General features: G+C 54.1%; 2 protein-coding genes and 1 long non-coding RNA gene across 11 annotated transcripts in view; 2 read left to right on the forward strand and 1 right to left on the reverse strand.

The window, feature by feature from the left end:
* The window catches only part of VDAC2 (voltage dependent anion channel 2), a 12,428-nt gene extending 8,014 nt beyond the window's left edge, over positions 1-4,414 (forward strand). For both annotated transcript variants that reach the window (XM_038534444.1, XM_038534443.1), the window contains 3 exons: positions 484-634; positions 2,365-2,422; positions 3,842-4,414. In XM_038534444.1, the coding sequence (XP_038390372.1) occupies positions 484-634; positions 2,365-2,422; positions 3,842-3,933 (301 nt within the window). In that variant the 3' untranslated portion in view covers positions 3,934-4,414. The remainder of the gene's footprint in view (positions 1-483; positions 635-2,364; positions 2,423-3,841) is intronic.
* A 2,121-nt stretch (positions 4,415-6,535) lies between these two features.
* On the reverse strand, positions 6,536-8,240 carry COMTD1 (catechol-O-methyltransferase domain containing 1). 2 transcript variants are annotated; one of them, XM_038534445.1, is made up of 7 exons: positions 8,137-8,230; positions 7,862-7,989; positions 7,562-7,667; positions 7,358-7,476; positions 7,222-7,276; positions 6,955-7,088; positions 6,536-6,770 (listed from the first exon to the last, which is right to left on the reverse strand). In XM_038534445.1, the coding sequence occupies exons 1-7, from the start codon at positions 8,228-8,230 to the stop codon at positions 6,618-6,620; spliced, it is 789 nt and encodes a 262-aa protein (XP_038390373.1). In that variant the 3' UTR covers positions 6,536-6,617. The 2 variants fall into 2 exon arrangements, with proteins under 2 accessions (XP_038390373.1, XP_038390374.1); XM_038534446.1 differs by lacking the exon at positions 7,358-7,476 and having other exon boundaries at positions 8,137-8,240.
* The window catches only part of LOC102154060, an 85,418-nt gene continuing 76,426 nt past the window's right edge, over positions 7,780-16,771 (forward strand). For all 7 annotated transcript variants that reach the window (XR_005357981.1, XR_005357980.1, XR_005357978.1 and 4 more), the window contains exons 1-3: positions 7,780-7,912; positions 10,022-10,102; positions 12,939-13,072. This is a non-coding gene — a long non-coding RNA (uncharacterized LOC102154060). The remainder of the gene's footprint in view (positions 7,913-10,021; positions 10,103-12,938; positions 13,073-16,771) is intronic.

Here is a 16,771-nt window from a genome sequence, read left to right on the forward strand (position 1 = left end):
TATATATGAAAAGGACTTAAGAATTTTTTTCCTTTGTAAAATAAAGGATTGGTAAATAACAGTATAAAGAAGAAAACCAAAATTTCTCATAATCCCACCACCTAGATATATATATAATCTTTTGTTGTTAATGTTTGGGAGTTTCATCTTTGTATATGTATGTATGTGTAAATACATATCAGAAAGACTGGTTTACAATCTTTTCCTTCCTATCTTAATACATTTTAATAATTTTACTACAGTATTATGTATTCTGCAACATGAATGTAGTGGCTATGTGGTAATTCTGCTGGATGGATCACGATTTACGTGACCTCTTGTTTTTGGGCATAGGTTGGGGATTAAGACTTTCTGGTTTTCAGTGGAGTCCTACAGACCGGTGTGAGCAGTGCCTTTTATTTAACTATAATGTTATAATATCAATCTAGTGCCATAGATGTTACCTTGTCTATTCTAGATTCACTAATTTAAAGTATCTTACAGCAATGACGGGACAGAATTTGGAGGATCAATTTATCAGAAAGTATGTGAAGATCTTGACACTTCAGTAAACCTTGCTTGGACATCAGGTACCAACTGCACTCGCTTTGGCATTGCAGCCAAATATCAGTTGGATCCCACTGCTTCCATTTCTGTGAGTACTACTGTGGGCTTAGATTGGGGTCTTTGGTTGTGGGAATTCATCTTTGGGTATATTGAATTGTGTTGAAAATTTGAATTGTGGTTCATACGACCTCTAGTTTACTCATAGACTGGGATTAGAATTTGTAATGATGCATGCATTTTATGTAGAAGTTTGATACCAGGTCGTAGGAGCTTGCTTAACCTCAGAAACTGCTCAATTAGTGTACATAATAACCCTGAGCTCCAAGCCTATCTAAGCCCAGGGAAGCCACTGTTTTGGGCCCCAGGTCAGGAGTAATAGTATTTTAGTTGTTACTTTGTCTTTCTACATGGAATAATAGTACATTGTTACTTTGACTTTGCCTTTAGGGTTTACAAAATATCTTTTAGATTTGGTTTTCGCAGTCCATGGTACAAATGTCATTTTGCAGGTAGAGATACCGAAGCTTGGAAGAAAAAGGACTTATTTAGATCATTGCTAGGGAAAGAGAGTGGAAAGAAGGGGTAGAGCCAGGATTGGACTTGTTGCATGTCTTTTTGATTTCCCGCCTGTCTAGGGTGACCAGCTAGCGCATCCTGCTTTGCCTGGGACTATTCCAGCCTTAGCATTAAAAGTCCTGCACCTAAAGGACCACCTCCTGCCTATCTTGGGTTCATTGGGGTGGATGGCCACCCAAGTCCTGTATTTAGGCTTTTTGCTATTTCTTTCTTTAGTCATAGTGAGTTTGGGGCGGGGGTAGGAGGGAGTGCAGTGTACTGAGAGTATAGAGGTGCTGGCTCTAGTTTCAGGCAGGTCAGCAGCTGTTCCTCTGTGTCAGTTGCTTACAGGTCAAGCACTGCCTGTACTGTATGTACTGGGAATGAAAGAAAGCTAAACCTTCCATGAGTTATTTCTGTTACATAAAGTGATCTTCACTCCTGAGAATCATGTTTTGATAATTTGGGCGGTGAAGCTTTAGCTCCATTTTTATTTTATGTTAGCAGTTGTAATCAGAGCATGAGAAACACCCAGAATGCTTTTCCCATTGGCAAGGCAATGATTCATTTATTTTTCCCTTCTCTTAATTGCACTGTAACAGTGAAAGCCTTAGGATTCATACAGTATACCGTTCTCTGCTAGCTACATTGCCTTTCTCTTCAAATATATGTCTAAGGCAGCATTACACATTTAATGCCAGGCAATGTAGTATTCTCATGGTCTAAAAAGGGAAGGCAACTTTGGATCTGTGTGTCATTGAGTGACTTCTGGGGATTAGTTTGGAAAAAACATACCTAGCATTTCCCACCTAAGTGGTGCTGCTGTGCCCCAATCAAGCATCAATACTTGGTGAAGTATTTCTTAGTGTCCCACCACAATTTCATGGTTTACTTCTGTTCTAAAATGGGAGAAACTTGTATCCAATTGTCCGAGGCTCTTAATTTGTTGGGCACAAAGTGGTCACTAGTGAGTGAAGACATCAAATAATTTCCAAATTGTGTTTCCATCCCAGAGGCTGTTTGTCACCTTTTTACTTCTATACTACTGTATTGTGTTCTGCTGACAGTTTGACTTGGAGAAGTTTAATGGATAGGAATTAAGTGGCACCTGGCTTTTGTTTAGCTTAATGGTAGTGTTAAATTTTATTTCACATGAATAAAAACGGAACACTGCATAATTCCATGATGATAGGGAAACCTGCAGGAGCTTTCTCTCTCCAGTCAAAAGATTTTTTTTACAGCTAATTTTGCATTTTATTTTAGGCAAAAGTCAACAACTCTAGTTTAATTGGAGTGGGCTACACTCAGACTCTGAGGCCTGGTAAGTATTCTTGATAAATGGGATTGGGGTTTTAAAAAATATTTTTCACTTCTCAGCTTCTTACTTTGTAAACTCGTCAAAGAACACGCTTACCTTTTGCCACAATTTTTTTTTTAATTCCTTTTTTTCTTTTCTTTTACTGGGCTGTTTGAAAGGTGTGGCTATCCTGATACTTCCCTAAATGCTTCAGCATGCGTCTACTCAATTAAAAATGTTCTGATCTCCTGCATATCCATAATACCTAAGTTAATAGTGACTCCATATTATTTACTATTCATTCTGTAGTCTCTTTCCTCACTTGTACCTGAAATTCCTTGTAGTAATCTTTATTTCTGTAATCAAGGTTCACACATTGCTTTCATTGTTTGGTTTCTATAGTCTTATTTACTTTAAAGTAGTATTTTGAACCTAGCTGTATTTTTTAGAGTAGAACTTATCAGACTTCAGCATGCATGAATTACCTGGGGACTCTTGATAAAATGCACATTGATCCCATAGATCTGGGTGAAGAGTTCTAACAAGCTCTTAGGTGATGCCAACATCATAGGTTCTTTTTTTTTTTTTTTAAGATTTTATTTATTCATTCATGAGAGTCACAGAGAGAAGAGGCAGAGAGAGGGAGAAGCAGCAGGCTCCATTGCAGGGAGCCTGATGTGTGGGACTCCATCCCCAGTCTCCAGGATCACACCTTGGGCTGAAGGCGGTGTTAAACTGCTAAGCCACCCGGGCTGCCCCTAAGTAGGAAGTTCTAAAGCCCTTGCAACTTTTCTCCCCTTCAAATAGGGATTTTCCCCCAGACTTATATTTTGACCTTTTGAAACTTAAACAAAAGATTGGTATGAACATTCGCTAATTAACATCTACCACATTTGTTTTCCCTCTTCGTTTCTGCGTATATAATCCCTTTTTTCTGCATTCCTTTAATTATTTAAATACATGTTTTTGCAGACATACAGACACCTTAGCCCTAACATGCATATCCTGAGAGGAAGACATTTTTTTAGTGGTATTGGAAGACAGTACCACTGTTGCAAGTTAAGGAGATTACCATTAGTTGAGCAATACATTATATGCAATCTATATCCTACTTGTCTCTTTATTGTAGATCCTGGTCCAATTATGATCATCCATTAGGGTCTGATAGTCTGGATAGTGTATTGAATGTTACTGTATTTTCTAGAGTACTTTGGGCTTTATTAATAACATTTTTAATGCTCTGTTACTTGATCCCTTAACCTAGGATGAGGCCACCTGAATTCTCTCTGGTATCTCTGGTACTCCCAAGTGCCCTCTGGTGGCTGGCACTAGTAGGTCATCTAATGGGTTGAGAAGGGACAGGCAGGCTCTGAGGTGATTATTGAAGACCACAGACTCTTGAAGTGTTTCAAGCAAATCATGGTTGCCTGCTTTTGTTTACAGGTGTCAAGCTTACACTGTCTGCCCTGGTAGATGGGAAGAGCATTAATGCTGGAGGCCACAAACTTGGGCTTGCCCTGGAGTTGGAGGCTTAATCCAGCTGAAAGAAACCTCTGGGAATGGTTATCAGAAGATTTGGCCTTAATATATTTCCAGTGTGACCAGCAGGCTTCCCCTCCTCCCTCCCCCAAGAAGGTGATCAAAACAAAGGATGATCTGAACAAGAGCTGTATTTTAAATATTTAGACAGTTACTTGTTAGCTGGTTTCTAGTTAAATTGGTTATCTATCTAGTTACCAATACTGCAGTCGTGCAGTCACCTATACATTATTTAAATGTATTTAACTGTTAAATGCGCTACCCACCAATAATGAAATAGACCTTTATGAAAACTGTGCAATTGTGTGCATGTTTGTTTTTATGTTCCTATTAACATTGAAGATTGCCATTGAACCAGAAGGATCAGTGGAAGTTTTAAGATGAGGTTAAAAAATTTCTGTTAAATTCGGCCATCACTAGAATTACTTTTGGTATCCCCAGACATTACAGATTATGAATAAAAACAAGTATACATAATTAATGACTCCAAGTATTTGCAGAGTTTAAACATTTGCCAGGGTCAAATCTCCCTTGTATCTAGCTAGTACATTATTTTTCTGGTGAGCATTTTGCTTTTTACCTAAATCTGTGCCATAAAGACCTCTGTCCCTAAAGTAACTCCATGAGCTTTTTGGACTACAGTAAAAATAAGAGGATATATGCCTTTATATCTTCAGTTTGTAAGTTTGTCCAGAATTTCCATTGGACCATTGTTGACCCCCCCAGGAGGGGTTGGAGAGGAAGTGATGAAGAAAGGAATATGAAGGGATGGTGCTGAAGGATGTATACACACACCATATCCCTGTGAGCTATTGCTGAAGGAAGCGAACTAGGCCATAGGTGGGATGGGACCAGGTGTAGGCAAGTGGAGTGAGGTGTCAGTGAGAGATAATTAGGCAGACACTGAAAGGGTTGGGTCTAAGTGTGTGACCAGAAGCAGTGCCTTCAGGCTTTGTGGCGACTGGCCTTCATCCGCACTTGGGCTGAATGATAGATGATTCTAGTTTGAAAAGTAGGAGAGCAAATGTTTTTGATGGGAGAAGATAGTTTGAAAAACATGATCAGAGGTTAGGAAAGGGAGAGATTTTGTTCAACACATTTATACTCTTAGGCCTGAGGTATCATTCGAAGCCTGAGAGAAACAGGAAAGTGTAGTACTTTGATACTTTGAGACTCACTACCCCCCAAAAATGATACATACTGAAAATTTCCAGGTCAGAAAGAATCTGATGAGAGGTTAGAAACCCAAGCAAGCTTTCCACACTGGAGATCTATTGCTAGGTCAAACAGGTGTGAAAGCATATCTGCTTCTGGCATACACGAGAGGTGTGAAATAGACTTGGCGGACAACTCTGAAACTGCTTGGTGGGGAGGAACTGGTCAGAGGCCTGGTGACTCCTGAAGCCCACTGGATGACCTGCTGCCCCAGAGCCAACAGGTGGCCTTCCCTCAACTGTGGCTGGAGTTTCCCTGGTCCAGTACTCGGGACTGGGATGGGACATGAGTTACCAGTTTGTCAAAGGCATATTTACAGTAAACTGGACGGATTTACCCAGGTGCATCCTAATCTGTTTGAATGTGCAGGAGAGAGGGTTGGTTCACACACCAGGTCCCCGAGGGTTGCATGAAATGCAAGGTACCTCCCAGGAGGTGTAGGACCATGGAAGTTGCCAACTGTGGGCCCCCGTGGCTCCTGTTTCCTTGTTTCTAATAGTCTCCTATAGAACCAAACCTGTCCTATTGTATTCTGGGCTGATGCCGTTTCTGCCTGAGGCAGTTAGCGGAAAGAACACGGAATATTTGCATTTGGTCTTTAGATCTTCCTGTGGGATTGGGATTAGGGAGGTCTAAGAGATGTGAAGCACCTGGCTCCTCCTCCTCTGCTCCTATGTGTTGGTGTGGGAGAGCCTACCTTTATATTCACCTTTCTCTGGGGGAACTTCTTAAGAACTACATACTGATGGCCTCCTTCCCAAAGGGCTGTCTGCTTCACACTTTTCTGGCCAGTGATCCCTCCCAGTCCCTCACCTTCCTCCAGGACTTCAGGGGGAGGATGGAATAATAGGCTCCAACCTTGAGCTCCTCAGGTCTAAGTCAAGTGGCCTGGTTCTCAGAGGTGATGTGTACTGAGCAGAGAGCGCCTCCAGTGCAGAGGTGAGGTCGAGCTGACAGTTCTGTGAAACACGGGCAAACAGAACTGGCATGACCTGTGCCTACGCTGTGGCAAGCCTGGTTTGCCGCAAGGCCTGTTTCCTGTTTTCAGACCTCAGATACGGTCCCCCAGCCAGTCCCAGCTGTACCAAACAGGAGCTTCCTTGCCCCTCCTGGGAAGCAAAGCAGGAAGGAGACCAAGGGGGGTGGCGGGCTCCACCCAGCTCCCACCGAGTGGAGGCCAACCTGAGGAGCTGGGGCCCTGTATGTGGCCGCTCAGCTGGAGGCTCCTACTCAGGCCATAGACCTGGTGCCAGGTGGCCCTCAGGACTGTGCCAGGGAGGGGATGACGTCTGTGACTTCAGGCCCCCTTCTGCTGGAGAGGCTGTCAGTGCTGGGCCTTCCCTCCCTACCGCACTCTAGCGCCACATAAGGAGGCTCAGAAGCTCGTGTCCCAGGCCCCCACTTTATTGTCAAATTTAAAACTCAGTTGAGGTCTGGGGTTCCCGGGTCCCCTTGAGGCCACTCTCTAGATCTTGAAGGCTAAGGTGAGGCCGTCGCCCAGAGGCAGGAGGCTGATGTGAACCCTGGCGTCCCGCAGGATGCGCTCGTTCAGGTTTTGCACACACCGGGCTTGGACGTCCCGCGGTTGAGGCTGTAACACCTCCCCGCGCCACAGGACCTGCGGAGGGGCGGGGGCGTCAAGGCCGAGGGAGCAGGTGGCTAAGCCAGAGGCGGGGCTAGAGCTGAGACCGCGGGCCCCCGCGGGGAAGCCGGGGGTGGGGGGTGCGGGGGAGCGGCCTCGGCGCGTGCCCTGGGCGGGGCTCCGCAGCCGGGGGCGGGGGCGGGGGCGGGGCCGCCCTTACGCTGAGCACGGCCAGGACGCCTCCGGAGCGCAGCAGCTGCAGGCAGCGCTCGTAGTAGGCGGCGCAGTTCTCCTTGTCGGCGTCCACCACGGCCACGTCGAAGGTGCCGGCCTCGCCCGCGGCCAGGAGCTCGTCTGGCGGGGGGCGGGGGCGCAGGTGCGGCTGAGTCCGCCGCCCGGGCCCGCAGGCAGGCCCGCCGCTGCCCCACGCCCGCCCGGCGGCCCCACGGAGCAGAGGTGCCCAGGCCCCGGGCGCCGCGATGCTCACCCAGGGTCTCCAGGGCAGGCTTCAGCCGCAGCTCGATCTTGTGCTCCTCCTCGGCCTGCGGAAGGGGCGGGGTCAGCCCGGCGGCCCTTCCCCGGGGGCGGGAGTGGCCGGGCGCCGCGGGCCGAGGGCGCCTCACCTGCCTCCACAGCGGCCGCCCCAGCTCCGGGGGCCCCGGGTTCACCTCGCAGGTCACCACGCGCCCGGCCGGGGGCAGCGCCAAGGCCAGCGCAAGGGCGGAGTAGCCTGTGAACGTGCCTGGCGGGGCCGCGGAGGGCTCAGGCCCGGGGCGGGGACCCCCCGGCCACCTGCCCCCGCCCGGGTGTCCGGCCGTGCGCCCTACCCAGGTCCAGCGCCTTCTTGGCCTTGATGAGCCGCGCCAGGTTGGCCAGCAGCTGCGCCTGCTCACAGGTCATCATGGAGTCTCCCTGCGGCTGCTCCAGGGTCAGCTGTGTCGCGGTGGTCGGGGACAGGGTCGCGCCGGCGCCGCCCGCCACCCGGCTCCTCCCCGGGCTCGCCACCCCTCCAGGTGCGCGCCGGGGGCGGGGCCTCGGGGCGGGACCTCGGGGACGCCCAGCCCGCCCGGCCCCGCGGCCCCGCCAAGGTCACCCGACCGCGTGCGACCCGCCCCAGCCCCGCTGACCAGCCGCAGGCTCCGCAGCGCCGGGTGCTCCCGCATGGAGCGGCTCAGCAGGTACCGCCACAGGGGGCTGTCTTCGGGGGGCAGCAGGCGCCGCTCCCGCCGGGATCGCCAGGGCGGGCCCCGCCTCCCTGCCGCGGGGGGGGGCTGGGTCAGCGCCTGGGTCCCGAGCTCCAGCCTGGAGCCGCGGGGGGGGGGGGGGCTCGGCTCCCGCACCTGCCCGGCCTGGGGGGGTCCTGCGGGGGCCCCGCGGGGGGCACGGGCCCCGCCCTACTCACCCAGGAGGAGGCCGGCGGCGAAGGCGGCGCCCAGCGCGGCCGAGCCCAGGGCCAGCGCGGCCGGCACGGAGAGCCGGGGCGCGGGCGGGCTCATGGTGCGGCCGCGAGGCAGCGACGCGCGGGCCACCGGGCGGGGGCTCCCGGGCGCGCTCCGGGACCCGCCTGCCCTCCAGGCCCCGCCCCGTCCGGGCGCTGCCGCCGAGCTGCGGTCTCGGGCGCCCCCTGGCGACCGCACAGCCTCCCCGCAGGCCGCGCTCGCGCAGCCCGGGCGCCATCCGGTGGCCGCGCTCGGGACCCGCCGGGGAGCGGCGCCAGCCCGGGCCTGGTGTCGGGCCTTGCCCCGCCCGGCCCGCGGTCGGCCTTCCCGGGCCAGCCCGTGATGGAGGTGACGGGGGCTCGGAGAAGTAGGGGAGGCTTCTTGGGGGACGGGAGCAAAGGCCGTCCGGTTGAAGGAGTGAAGGACCCGGTTTGGGGACAAAACCCGAGGTGGGGCTTGGGAGGTCTTGGGGGTGGGGCTCGGGACGAGGGCCCTAGAACCCTGCCCTGGGAGCTGCTGGGGCCATCATTCTCAGCCTCAGTTTCCTTTGTGTAAAGTGGGAACCGCAGTCTCACCGTAAGTGGCGCCAGACCCCACCGCTGGGCACACAGTAGGTGCTCAGTAAATGGCAGCTGTTGGAGTAGAGACATTTGGGGGAGGAAAGTGGTGGAAGGGGAGGTGAGGTCCGCTGGCGGGGCTGTTGTGCGGGGGAGCGCGGACGGAGCGCCCTCTGTACCGGCCTGGGGTCCCGGGGTCCCCGGGAAGCTGCATCCGGAGGCCACGGCCCAGGCCGGTTGGTGGAGGTTCGGGGAGGCGGAGGCTGAGCCGCGGCGCGGAGCGGAGGAGCCCTGCGGGAGCGGAGGCTGCCGGGAGGAGGCCCGGGCCGGTGGGGTCCCTGGGAGCCCGGGGGGGGGGGGTGTTCTGAGTCAGACCCACGGAGCCCCGGTGGCCTCCCTCTCACCTGGTGGCCCAGTCTGCGTTTCTCTGACCTCTGAGTCTCATTCCCCAGGGTAAGGGCTGAGGCCGCGAGCCTCTCCCAGCGCCGAGCATACAGCAGGTGCTAAATAATTGCTCGCAATAGCGTGTTGGAGCCGCTGAGCCGCCCTCGCAGCAGCCGCAGGTGCCTTCTGGGCAGCGCCCGCTGCATGCAGCGCACCTGCGAGGCTGGGAGAGCATTCCCATCGCCCAGAGGAGGCCACCCGAGCCCAGGGGCGCCCCCTCTCCTGCTGACTCCAGGCTCCAGGGCCCAGCAGGGACCAGATTCCAAGCAGTGCTCTCCTGGCCGCTCGGGGGGCTCCCTCCACCAGCCCCCCCACCCTCAGCTTGGGCTGCAGACCAGCACTTTCTCCCCCAGTGTGGGGGTCTGGATTTGGGCAGGCCCCCAGGTCACACCCGGGCCTCCCTCCCCCAGCCTGGCTTCAGGCGCTGAGCCCTGGAGTGGGGGGGGGGGGCAGGGAGGGGAAGCATGTCACCATATATCCTCGTCAGATTAAAAAACTAATTTGAAAAGATTAATGTATTCCATTCTTGTTACGCTGGCTCTGATACCTCTGGGCCCGCGGCCGCTCAGCCTCCTGATTATTGAATTTTTATGGCCTGGTAATTAATTGCAGATTCCCTGTTTTGTTCTATTTCTTTTTCTCTGACATTTTAATTTCAACAAAAAGCAGTGGTCTCCATGCAGGTTCTCTCTGGAGATCCTAATGGTCTATAAAACAGAATGACTTATAGACGTGGCACCCACTTCAGTTGGCGAGCGATTGTTTGAAACCTTGCTGATCACGCAAAATTTAATTTTTCCACCTCCCTCCCCCGGTTGCTACTCATTTCTTGTCTCTCGCACTGCAGCTCGGCGGTCTCAGCCCACGAGAAGGGAGAAAGCATCGCCTCGGAGCCCTGCAGCGCCTTTTCCAGGGGCCTGAAACCACAGTGGGTTTGGCTTTTCTTCCGAGGGGCCCCTGTGGTGGTGGCCGGGGGGCAGCTGGACCTCCGCTCAGGGCCGCGTGGACGTGGGCAGCTGCCCCCAGGGGCACGAGGGGCTGGGGGGGGAACGTCTCTACCTCGGGCTCTCAGTTGACCTTTTGGTCACGTGTAGGTCAAATGCCCCACTAGGCACCGAGGAACCCTCAGGCTCAGGACCAGAGTGGGTGCCCCTTGGAGCCTCTAGGTCCACACCTGGGAGGGGGAGTGTGTGACCCCTGACCACTAAGTCGCCGAACCAGGCCGCTGGAAACAGCCACCCAGGAAAAACAGGTCTAGAAGAGGCCCCTGAATTTCTTTTCCCTTTTTATTTTTTGAAGTTTTTATTTATTTATTCATGAGACAGACAGAGAGAGAGAGAGAGAGAGAGAGAGGCAGAGACAGGCAGAGGGAGAAGCAGGCTCCATGCAGGGAGCCTGACGTGGGACTCGATCCCAGGACCCCAGGATCACGCCCTGGGCTGAAGGCAGACGCTCAACCGCTGAGCCCCCTAGGCCCCTGAATTTCTATCCCGGGACCCCAACTTCTGCTTCTCCCTCCCGCTAACACCATGCAGGCTGGGCTTCCCCCCCAGCGGCCCCCAGGACTGTGCGGGGTGGGGGCAGAGGAGAAGGGTCACGCAGTCAGGTCAGGCCTAGGGGATTGGTGACAGTCAGCCCGGGTAGCTGACGGGAGGCGGGAGGGGGTAGTGGGGACTGTGGCCCCCCAAAGCTCATGGCCCTGCGGAAGGCACGGCAGCCGCTGGGCTGTACCTGTGCTGCCAGATGGGAAGATGGGTGCGGTGTGGCCAGAGCCTCTGATGGTTCAAGAAAGGTTGAAATCTGGCCCGTAATGTGAAACCTCACGATTTTAAACATTTGGGTTAGACTTTTTTCTCTCTTAGGACCGCGTCAGCCAGACTGAGTACGTCTTGGATCTCTGTGCGATCTGGCCCCAGGGACAGCTGTTTCCTCTGACTGGGAGCCTGGAGCAGGGAGGTTAAGGCACAGAAGTGGCGTCGGTTGGGGCCCGCTGACGTGTCGCCCTGCCCCCCTAGGGATCCTCTTCCTGCCTTTGGGCCCTCCGTCCCCTCCCTCCCACGGTGGGCCCGGCCCCCCAGATGCCGCTGCCTGAGGCACCTTTGACCCCAAATCCAGGTCCTGCCTTCTGTAGGCCTCTCCGTGCGGAAACTCGCGGCCTGCAGTCGGGCGCATCTGGGGGAGGTTCGCCAAGCCCCCCGGAGGGAGGATGGCACCTGCTGACCTACGCCTTCGGGGTGGGGGGCACTGGCCTTGCTCCTCAGGCTCTGGGGGGTGTTTCAGGCCGCCCGATGGACACAGTAGACTGTGAGTTCGGGGCTCCGGGCTCCTCGGATGAGCCGGGGAGGCCGGAGAGCCGCCGCCTGCCTCCTCTGTGCTGAGAGGCTACAGAGCTGCCATTGCCCTGATGACCCAGGTGTGGCTCTCATGGGGTCACCTGTTTCTGACTGGGGGTGGCAGGCAGCCGCTGTCATGGTGACCCCTGGGCGCCGTGGCTTCTGTGGGACACCTGGGCTGATCCTCAGGAGCCTTCGAATGGTGAGGCCTGCACGTGGCCTTCTGTGAAGCCCCTGGGCGCTCTTACCTCTCCGCAGCGGGACGCTGGCCTTCACAGGGGGATCTTCCCTGAAAGAGGACAAACGCGCACACCTCCCAGATGCCCTTGCAAGCAGGGGACCTCACTTCCCACTCGGCCGTGCTGCATGGGGGCGGGGGCAGGGCGAGCAGGCTGCGGGAAGGAGACTGGTGGCCTGGCCAGCAGGTGCTCCCTGGGCGGCTGGGGGGAGGCCCTGCCCAGAGATGGGCCAAGGTGGTGGCTGTGGTTTCACGACCGCAGCCCCACCCGGTTCTCTGGCCCTGGGGGTGTGTGGCTGGCAAGGGCCCACAACTGGGCATCTGCAACAAAGTGGATTCTGTTGTTTGCAACAAAGTGAAACCCGCTGGCGTCACAGAGCAGCTTAGCAGGTCGCGGTGGAGAGTCCTGGTGATGGTCCGCCCGAGCGTGTCTGCCTCCCTCAGCCTTGCCACCGGGAGCCCGACGTTGCTCAGGCGATGTGCCCAACTTTCGAGATGAGCTGTGGTTAGTCTCAGACTGTCAAGACCAGCACAGTCCTTTTTTGAAGACACCCACTTTCTCACCATGGCCTGCGGCGCATTTCTGGCCCAGATGAAGGGATGCCCCTCAGGACTTTTCCCTCCCTTTTCTTGTTTAGCTGCTTCTTACTTTGAACAACAGGGTTGTGTAAAGATGAAATGCTTGGAACCACCGCAGCCCTTTTGTGGTCATGAGGCAAAAATGTTAAGGATTAGAAAACAAAGAGTAAAGAGGGCAAGGGGAAAGATGGGATGTTGGCCCTTGAAGATGTTATCTGGCTGCTGTTTCCTTCGAGACTCCTTGTTACAAGAGAAAATGGAACCCTTTGTATTTAAGCCATGATCAGTTGTATCTTCTTTTATTTAAAACTCAAAAGCAGGGGATCCCCAGGTGGCTCAGCAGTTCAGCGCCTGCCCTTGGCCCAGGGCATCATCCTAGAGTCCCGGGATCAAGTCCCACGTTGGGCTTCTGGCATGGAGCCTACTTCTCCCTCTGCCTGTGTCTCTGCCTCTCTCTCTATGTCTATCATGAATAAATAAATAACATCTTTTTTAAAAAAATAATAAAGTTCAAAAGCATTCCTGACACAGGTGTCCAAATAGCATGGGCTGTACTCCCAGGAGGGCTTTAGAGTTGGTACTGAGATGACCCTGTTGGCTTTTTTATTTTTCAGCCTGGAGCGTCTGACTCCCTGCTGTACTCAAAATTACGCCCTCCAAAAGTGAGGCCTGATTTTCCTCAGGGGTGAGCTTTCTTGCAGGAGGTGCCCCGTCCCATGTGGCAGGCCCAGCCCCTCCCCTCCCAATGGTGAGTACAAATACCAGCCTTGCCCCCTCCAAGCGCCCCCCAGACCTGTGGCATCTCCTCGAGACCTCCCAGTCCCTGGTGAAGTGGGCACGATCACCCACACCCCACAGGTGACTCTTAGGGGAAGTGACTCATCCAAGGTCTCACTGCCTACAACCTGGGGGGCTGCCCACTTCAGGGGGAGTCTCTATGTTGGCCTCAGGGGCAGGGGCACAGTAGCCTCTGGGACAGTGGATGATGATCAGACAGGCTGGGGGGGTTTGTGCAATGACCTGGGGCTGGGGTTGGGGCTGGGGAGGCCCGTGTCTTCCGGGCATAATAGTCAGGTTTCTGCCGCGGGAGTGCTGTGTAACCGTCCCAAGTGTCAGCGGCTTCCAAGAAAACCATCCGCTTTTCTCTCCTGGGTCAGCAGGTCGGCTGCCGTGCTTCTGCTTCAGGTTGTGGGTTGCGAGGCCATCGGCTGCCTGGGGGTGCTGTCGTCAGGTGGACGGCACAGGTGCAAGAGGCCGACCCCACAGGAAGTTTTAGAGCCTCCGGCTGGGTCAGGTCTGCCGATGTCCTAGTGTCCACAGCAAAGTGCTCGGCCAGGCCAGAGCCCGGGGCAGGTGCAGGCCATCTACACCTGTGTGGAGCGGCTCGGTGAGCTCACGTGGCCAAGGGCGTGGGCAGACCCAAGATCAGGATCAGCAGTCCCGGCTGCACACAGGCCCCAAGGGCCCCAGGGTGTCCCCAGGGTCTGTGGGCCAAGGTCGCTGCCTCAGGCCGAGGCTGGATCCCCCACTCTGTTTCTTTGAGGAAGAACATGAGGCTCTGGGGGGGGTGGTCAGAGTGTTTCTTGAGGCAGTAGGCCACCCTCTGCCTCTGCCCACCCTCACTGCTGCTCTGAACCCGGGAAGGACAGACTCCCAGGCCCCGCCTCTCCGTGCTGCCCTGTGCTCGGCAGAAGCCCGTCCTCCGACCCCGGGAAATGCCGCCTGGGGCCCGAGGGTACCTCTCCGTGCTCCTTCACCTCTGGCCCCTGTAGGGGCCCCGGCACATAGTTTGTCCGCCTTTATCAGTGTTTCATTTGTTTGGATGGAGCCAACACTAACCAGTCAGGAAACTTAACAAAGAATTCAGATCTGATTTCTATTTCTTTCGAAGAGGAGGAGGATGTGACAACAGCAGGTGCATTTTGGGGTTGCGGCGGGCTCCTGCGCTCCTGCCCCCGAGGGTTGCGTGCCCTGGCCCTGGTCCCCACCGCTCCCTGCTGCCTCAGACCCAACGCATTTCGCTCGCATTTCGTGCTGGGTCCCGTCCTGCTGGCCCGGGAGCAGGGACCCCTGATTGAATGCCCTCCCCAGAGGCCCAGCGAGAAGGCCCATCTGCGCAGGCTGCGGAGCCAGTAAGCGTGGCTTTAGTTCTCTGTCTCTCTTCCTACGGACTTCATCTGCATCCTGGCCAGCAGTCCCTCTTCCGAGGGCCACACCAGGGCCCAGTCTCTGCCACCCGCTTCTGTTGGCTCAGATGGGGATCCTCTCCCTTGAGGCAAAGCTTTCCCCGTCATGGCTGATGCTCAGAACACTGTTAGCTTTGCTGCCCTGAGAGCACAGTCACCTTGGGGGGGAAAAATCAAACGGAGATGAAGTTTTGGGAGATGTTTAGGGAGCCCAGGTCCCTGAGCTACTTAGGGAATCCCCCTAGATGTGTAAAAGGAATACTGACTGCTGATTCTTACACAGCACTTAACTGCGTGCCAGCTACTTCTCACAACTTCATGTTTGCTTAGTTCGCAGATGAACCCTGTGGGGGGTGAGGTATAATTTTTATCTCCATCTTACAGATGAGAAAACTGAAGCACAGAGATGTTGGGCAAGTAACGTGTGTGTGTGTGTGTGTGTGTGTGTGTGTCAGGGGCCACCCGACGCTGCAAGGGGGGGCTAACTGATGCGGTTCAGGGCCAGGCTGCAGCTGGACTTTGGCCCTTCCCAGGGGTCCCCCCACCCCCAGGGAAACCGGGATCCCTGATTCTGGCTCAGCTTCTGGGGAGCCAACCTAAGACACCCTGCATTTCCTGGTCCAAGCCCTCCCTGCTGAGGACCCCTCCCCCCCCCAGTGCTGAGAGGGGCTCAGAGCCAGGAATTCTGGGTGCTGACCCTGGCTCTGCTGTGCCACGATGACGAGGAAATCACTCCTCCAGCCCGAGCCTCAGTTTCCTCATCTGTATGTTTGTTCTCTCTGGTCCCTTCCAGCCTGAGGTCTGCGATATAAGCCAAGATGCCGAGAAGCCATCCCCTGCCCCTACCTCTCCCCACATGTGCATGGAGCCCTACCATTGGGGCATCGCCTTTTCTCTGGATTTTAAAAAATATTTTATTTAAATTCCACTTGCCAACATAGAGTATAACATCCAGTGATCATCCCATCAAGTGCCCCCAGCAGTGCCCGTCACCCAGTCACCCCAACCCCCCACCCTCCTCCTCTTCCGCAACCCTTTGTTTCCCAGAGTTAGGAGTCTCTCATGGTTTGTCTTCTTATCTAATTTTTCTCCACTCAGTTTCCCTTGTTTCCCTTATTCTCTGAACTTTTAAGATGCAAAAGCATCTTGAGATGAGCAGGAGTTTCACATTAGGAGATCATGCTGCAGGTCAGAGGTTCTCAAGGTGGGCTCCTTAGGTCATCTGCAATAGAGTCCAGTGCCTGAAGGGGTGTTTGTTATTCGTAGCCTCTCCTCCCCCCCCACCCTGCCTTTTATTTTATTTTATATATATATATTTTTTCAGCCCTGCCTTTTAAATGTGGTACATGATGTCTGGAGCTGCAGCAGCTGTCTTTGAACCATGGGGAAACAGTATGAGATGTAAACAGCAAGGTAGTAGGGATGGGGAACAGAAATATAGAAACTCCTTTTCAATGGCATTCTGAATTATTGCACAAATCCTGAAAACACCTACCTCTAGAATCTCAGTGTGTGAAAGAATTAAGTATCTTTATTGCTCAAGGAAATCTTGGTTGACTTTTGTGTTATTTGCAGCCCAAAGCATTCCAAGCAAATCAACCGTAAATCATAACAATCTTTTAAATTAGGGATTGTTATTAGCTCAGCGAGGTCAAGGGACATAATGAAGGTCACATGGCTGGCAAGTGGCAGCATTCTTTTGGGTTGGAACTTTCAGGTTTGGAGGAATTTTGACTATTGATAAGGGTTTAGTTCCTGTCTCCTCTGCCATATGTGTCCTATCCTAGTGTGATTGCTGGGAATAATCCCCCTCCCTTGTCATTCCAGTTTTTGGTCATTCCCTCCCCCATCCATCCCACTCTGGGTCTAGCTTAGAGACCTGGGAAAGGTCCCTTGTGGGGTGGAGAGAAGGAGGCAGCAGGTAGCCGCTGGTCATTCCTTCGTGGAGTTTCCCTAATGACCGTGGCCAGATTCTGGTACCAACTAAAGAGAAGGTCGAACCCATTTTGGAGATAATCTGGCTTCTAAATAGTCCTAGACCCTTGTGGGGGGTTACAGCAACAGAGAGAAGGAGCCTAGAGACACAAAGATAGGTGGAGAGGGCGAGGGAGAGTAGGGGGAGGGTAGGAGGAAGGGAGAAGACAAGGATCTAGGTTTTAGAGACAAAGGTTCAGACAAACATGACAGCGAATCTCAGCCCAGGCACAGACTTGTGTGTTCCTTGCTCCTCCAGCGTTTTCTTCACCCTAGGACAGAGTAGA

The sequence above is a fragment of the Canis lupus genome, chromosome 4 (assembly GCF_011100685.1).
Source record: "Canis lupus familiaris isolate Mischka breed German Shepherd chromosome 4, alternate assembly UU_Cfam_GSD_1.0, whole genome shotgun sequence".
NCBI classification, from domain to species: Eukaryota; Metazoa; Chordata; class Mammalia; order Carnivora; family Canidae; genus Canis; species Canis lupus.

Coding starts and splice junctions, on each gene's coding strand:
- COMTD1 (XM_038534445.1), bottom strand. CDS start 8,230: ATGAGCCCGCCCGCGCCCCGGCTCTCCGTGCCGGCCGCGCTGGCCCTG. Junction 7,990..8,136: donor CGCCGCCGGCCTCCTCCTGG/GTGAGTAGGGCG, acceptor CCCCCGCGGCAG/GGAGGCGGGGCCCGCCCTGG. Junction 7,477..7,561: donor CAAGAAGGCGCTGGACCTGG/GTAGGGCGCACG, acceptor CGGCCCCGCCAG/GCACGTTCACAGGCTACTCC.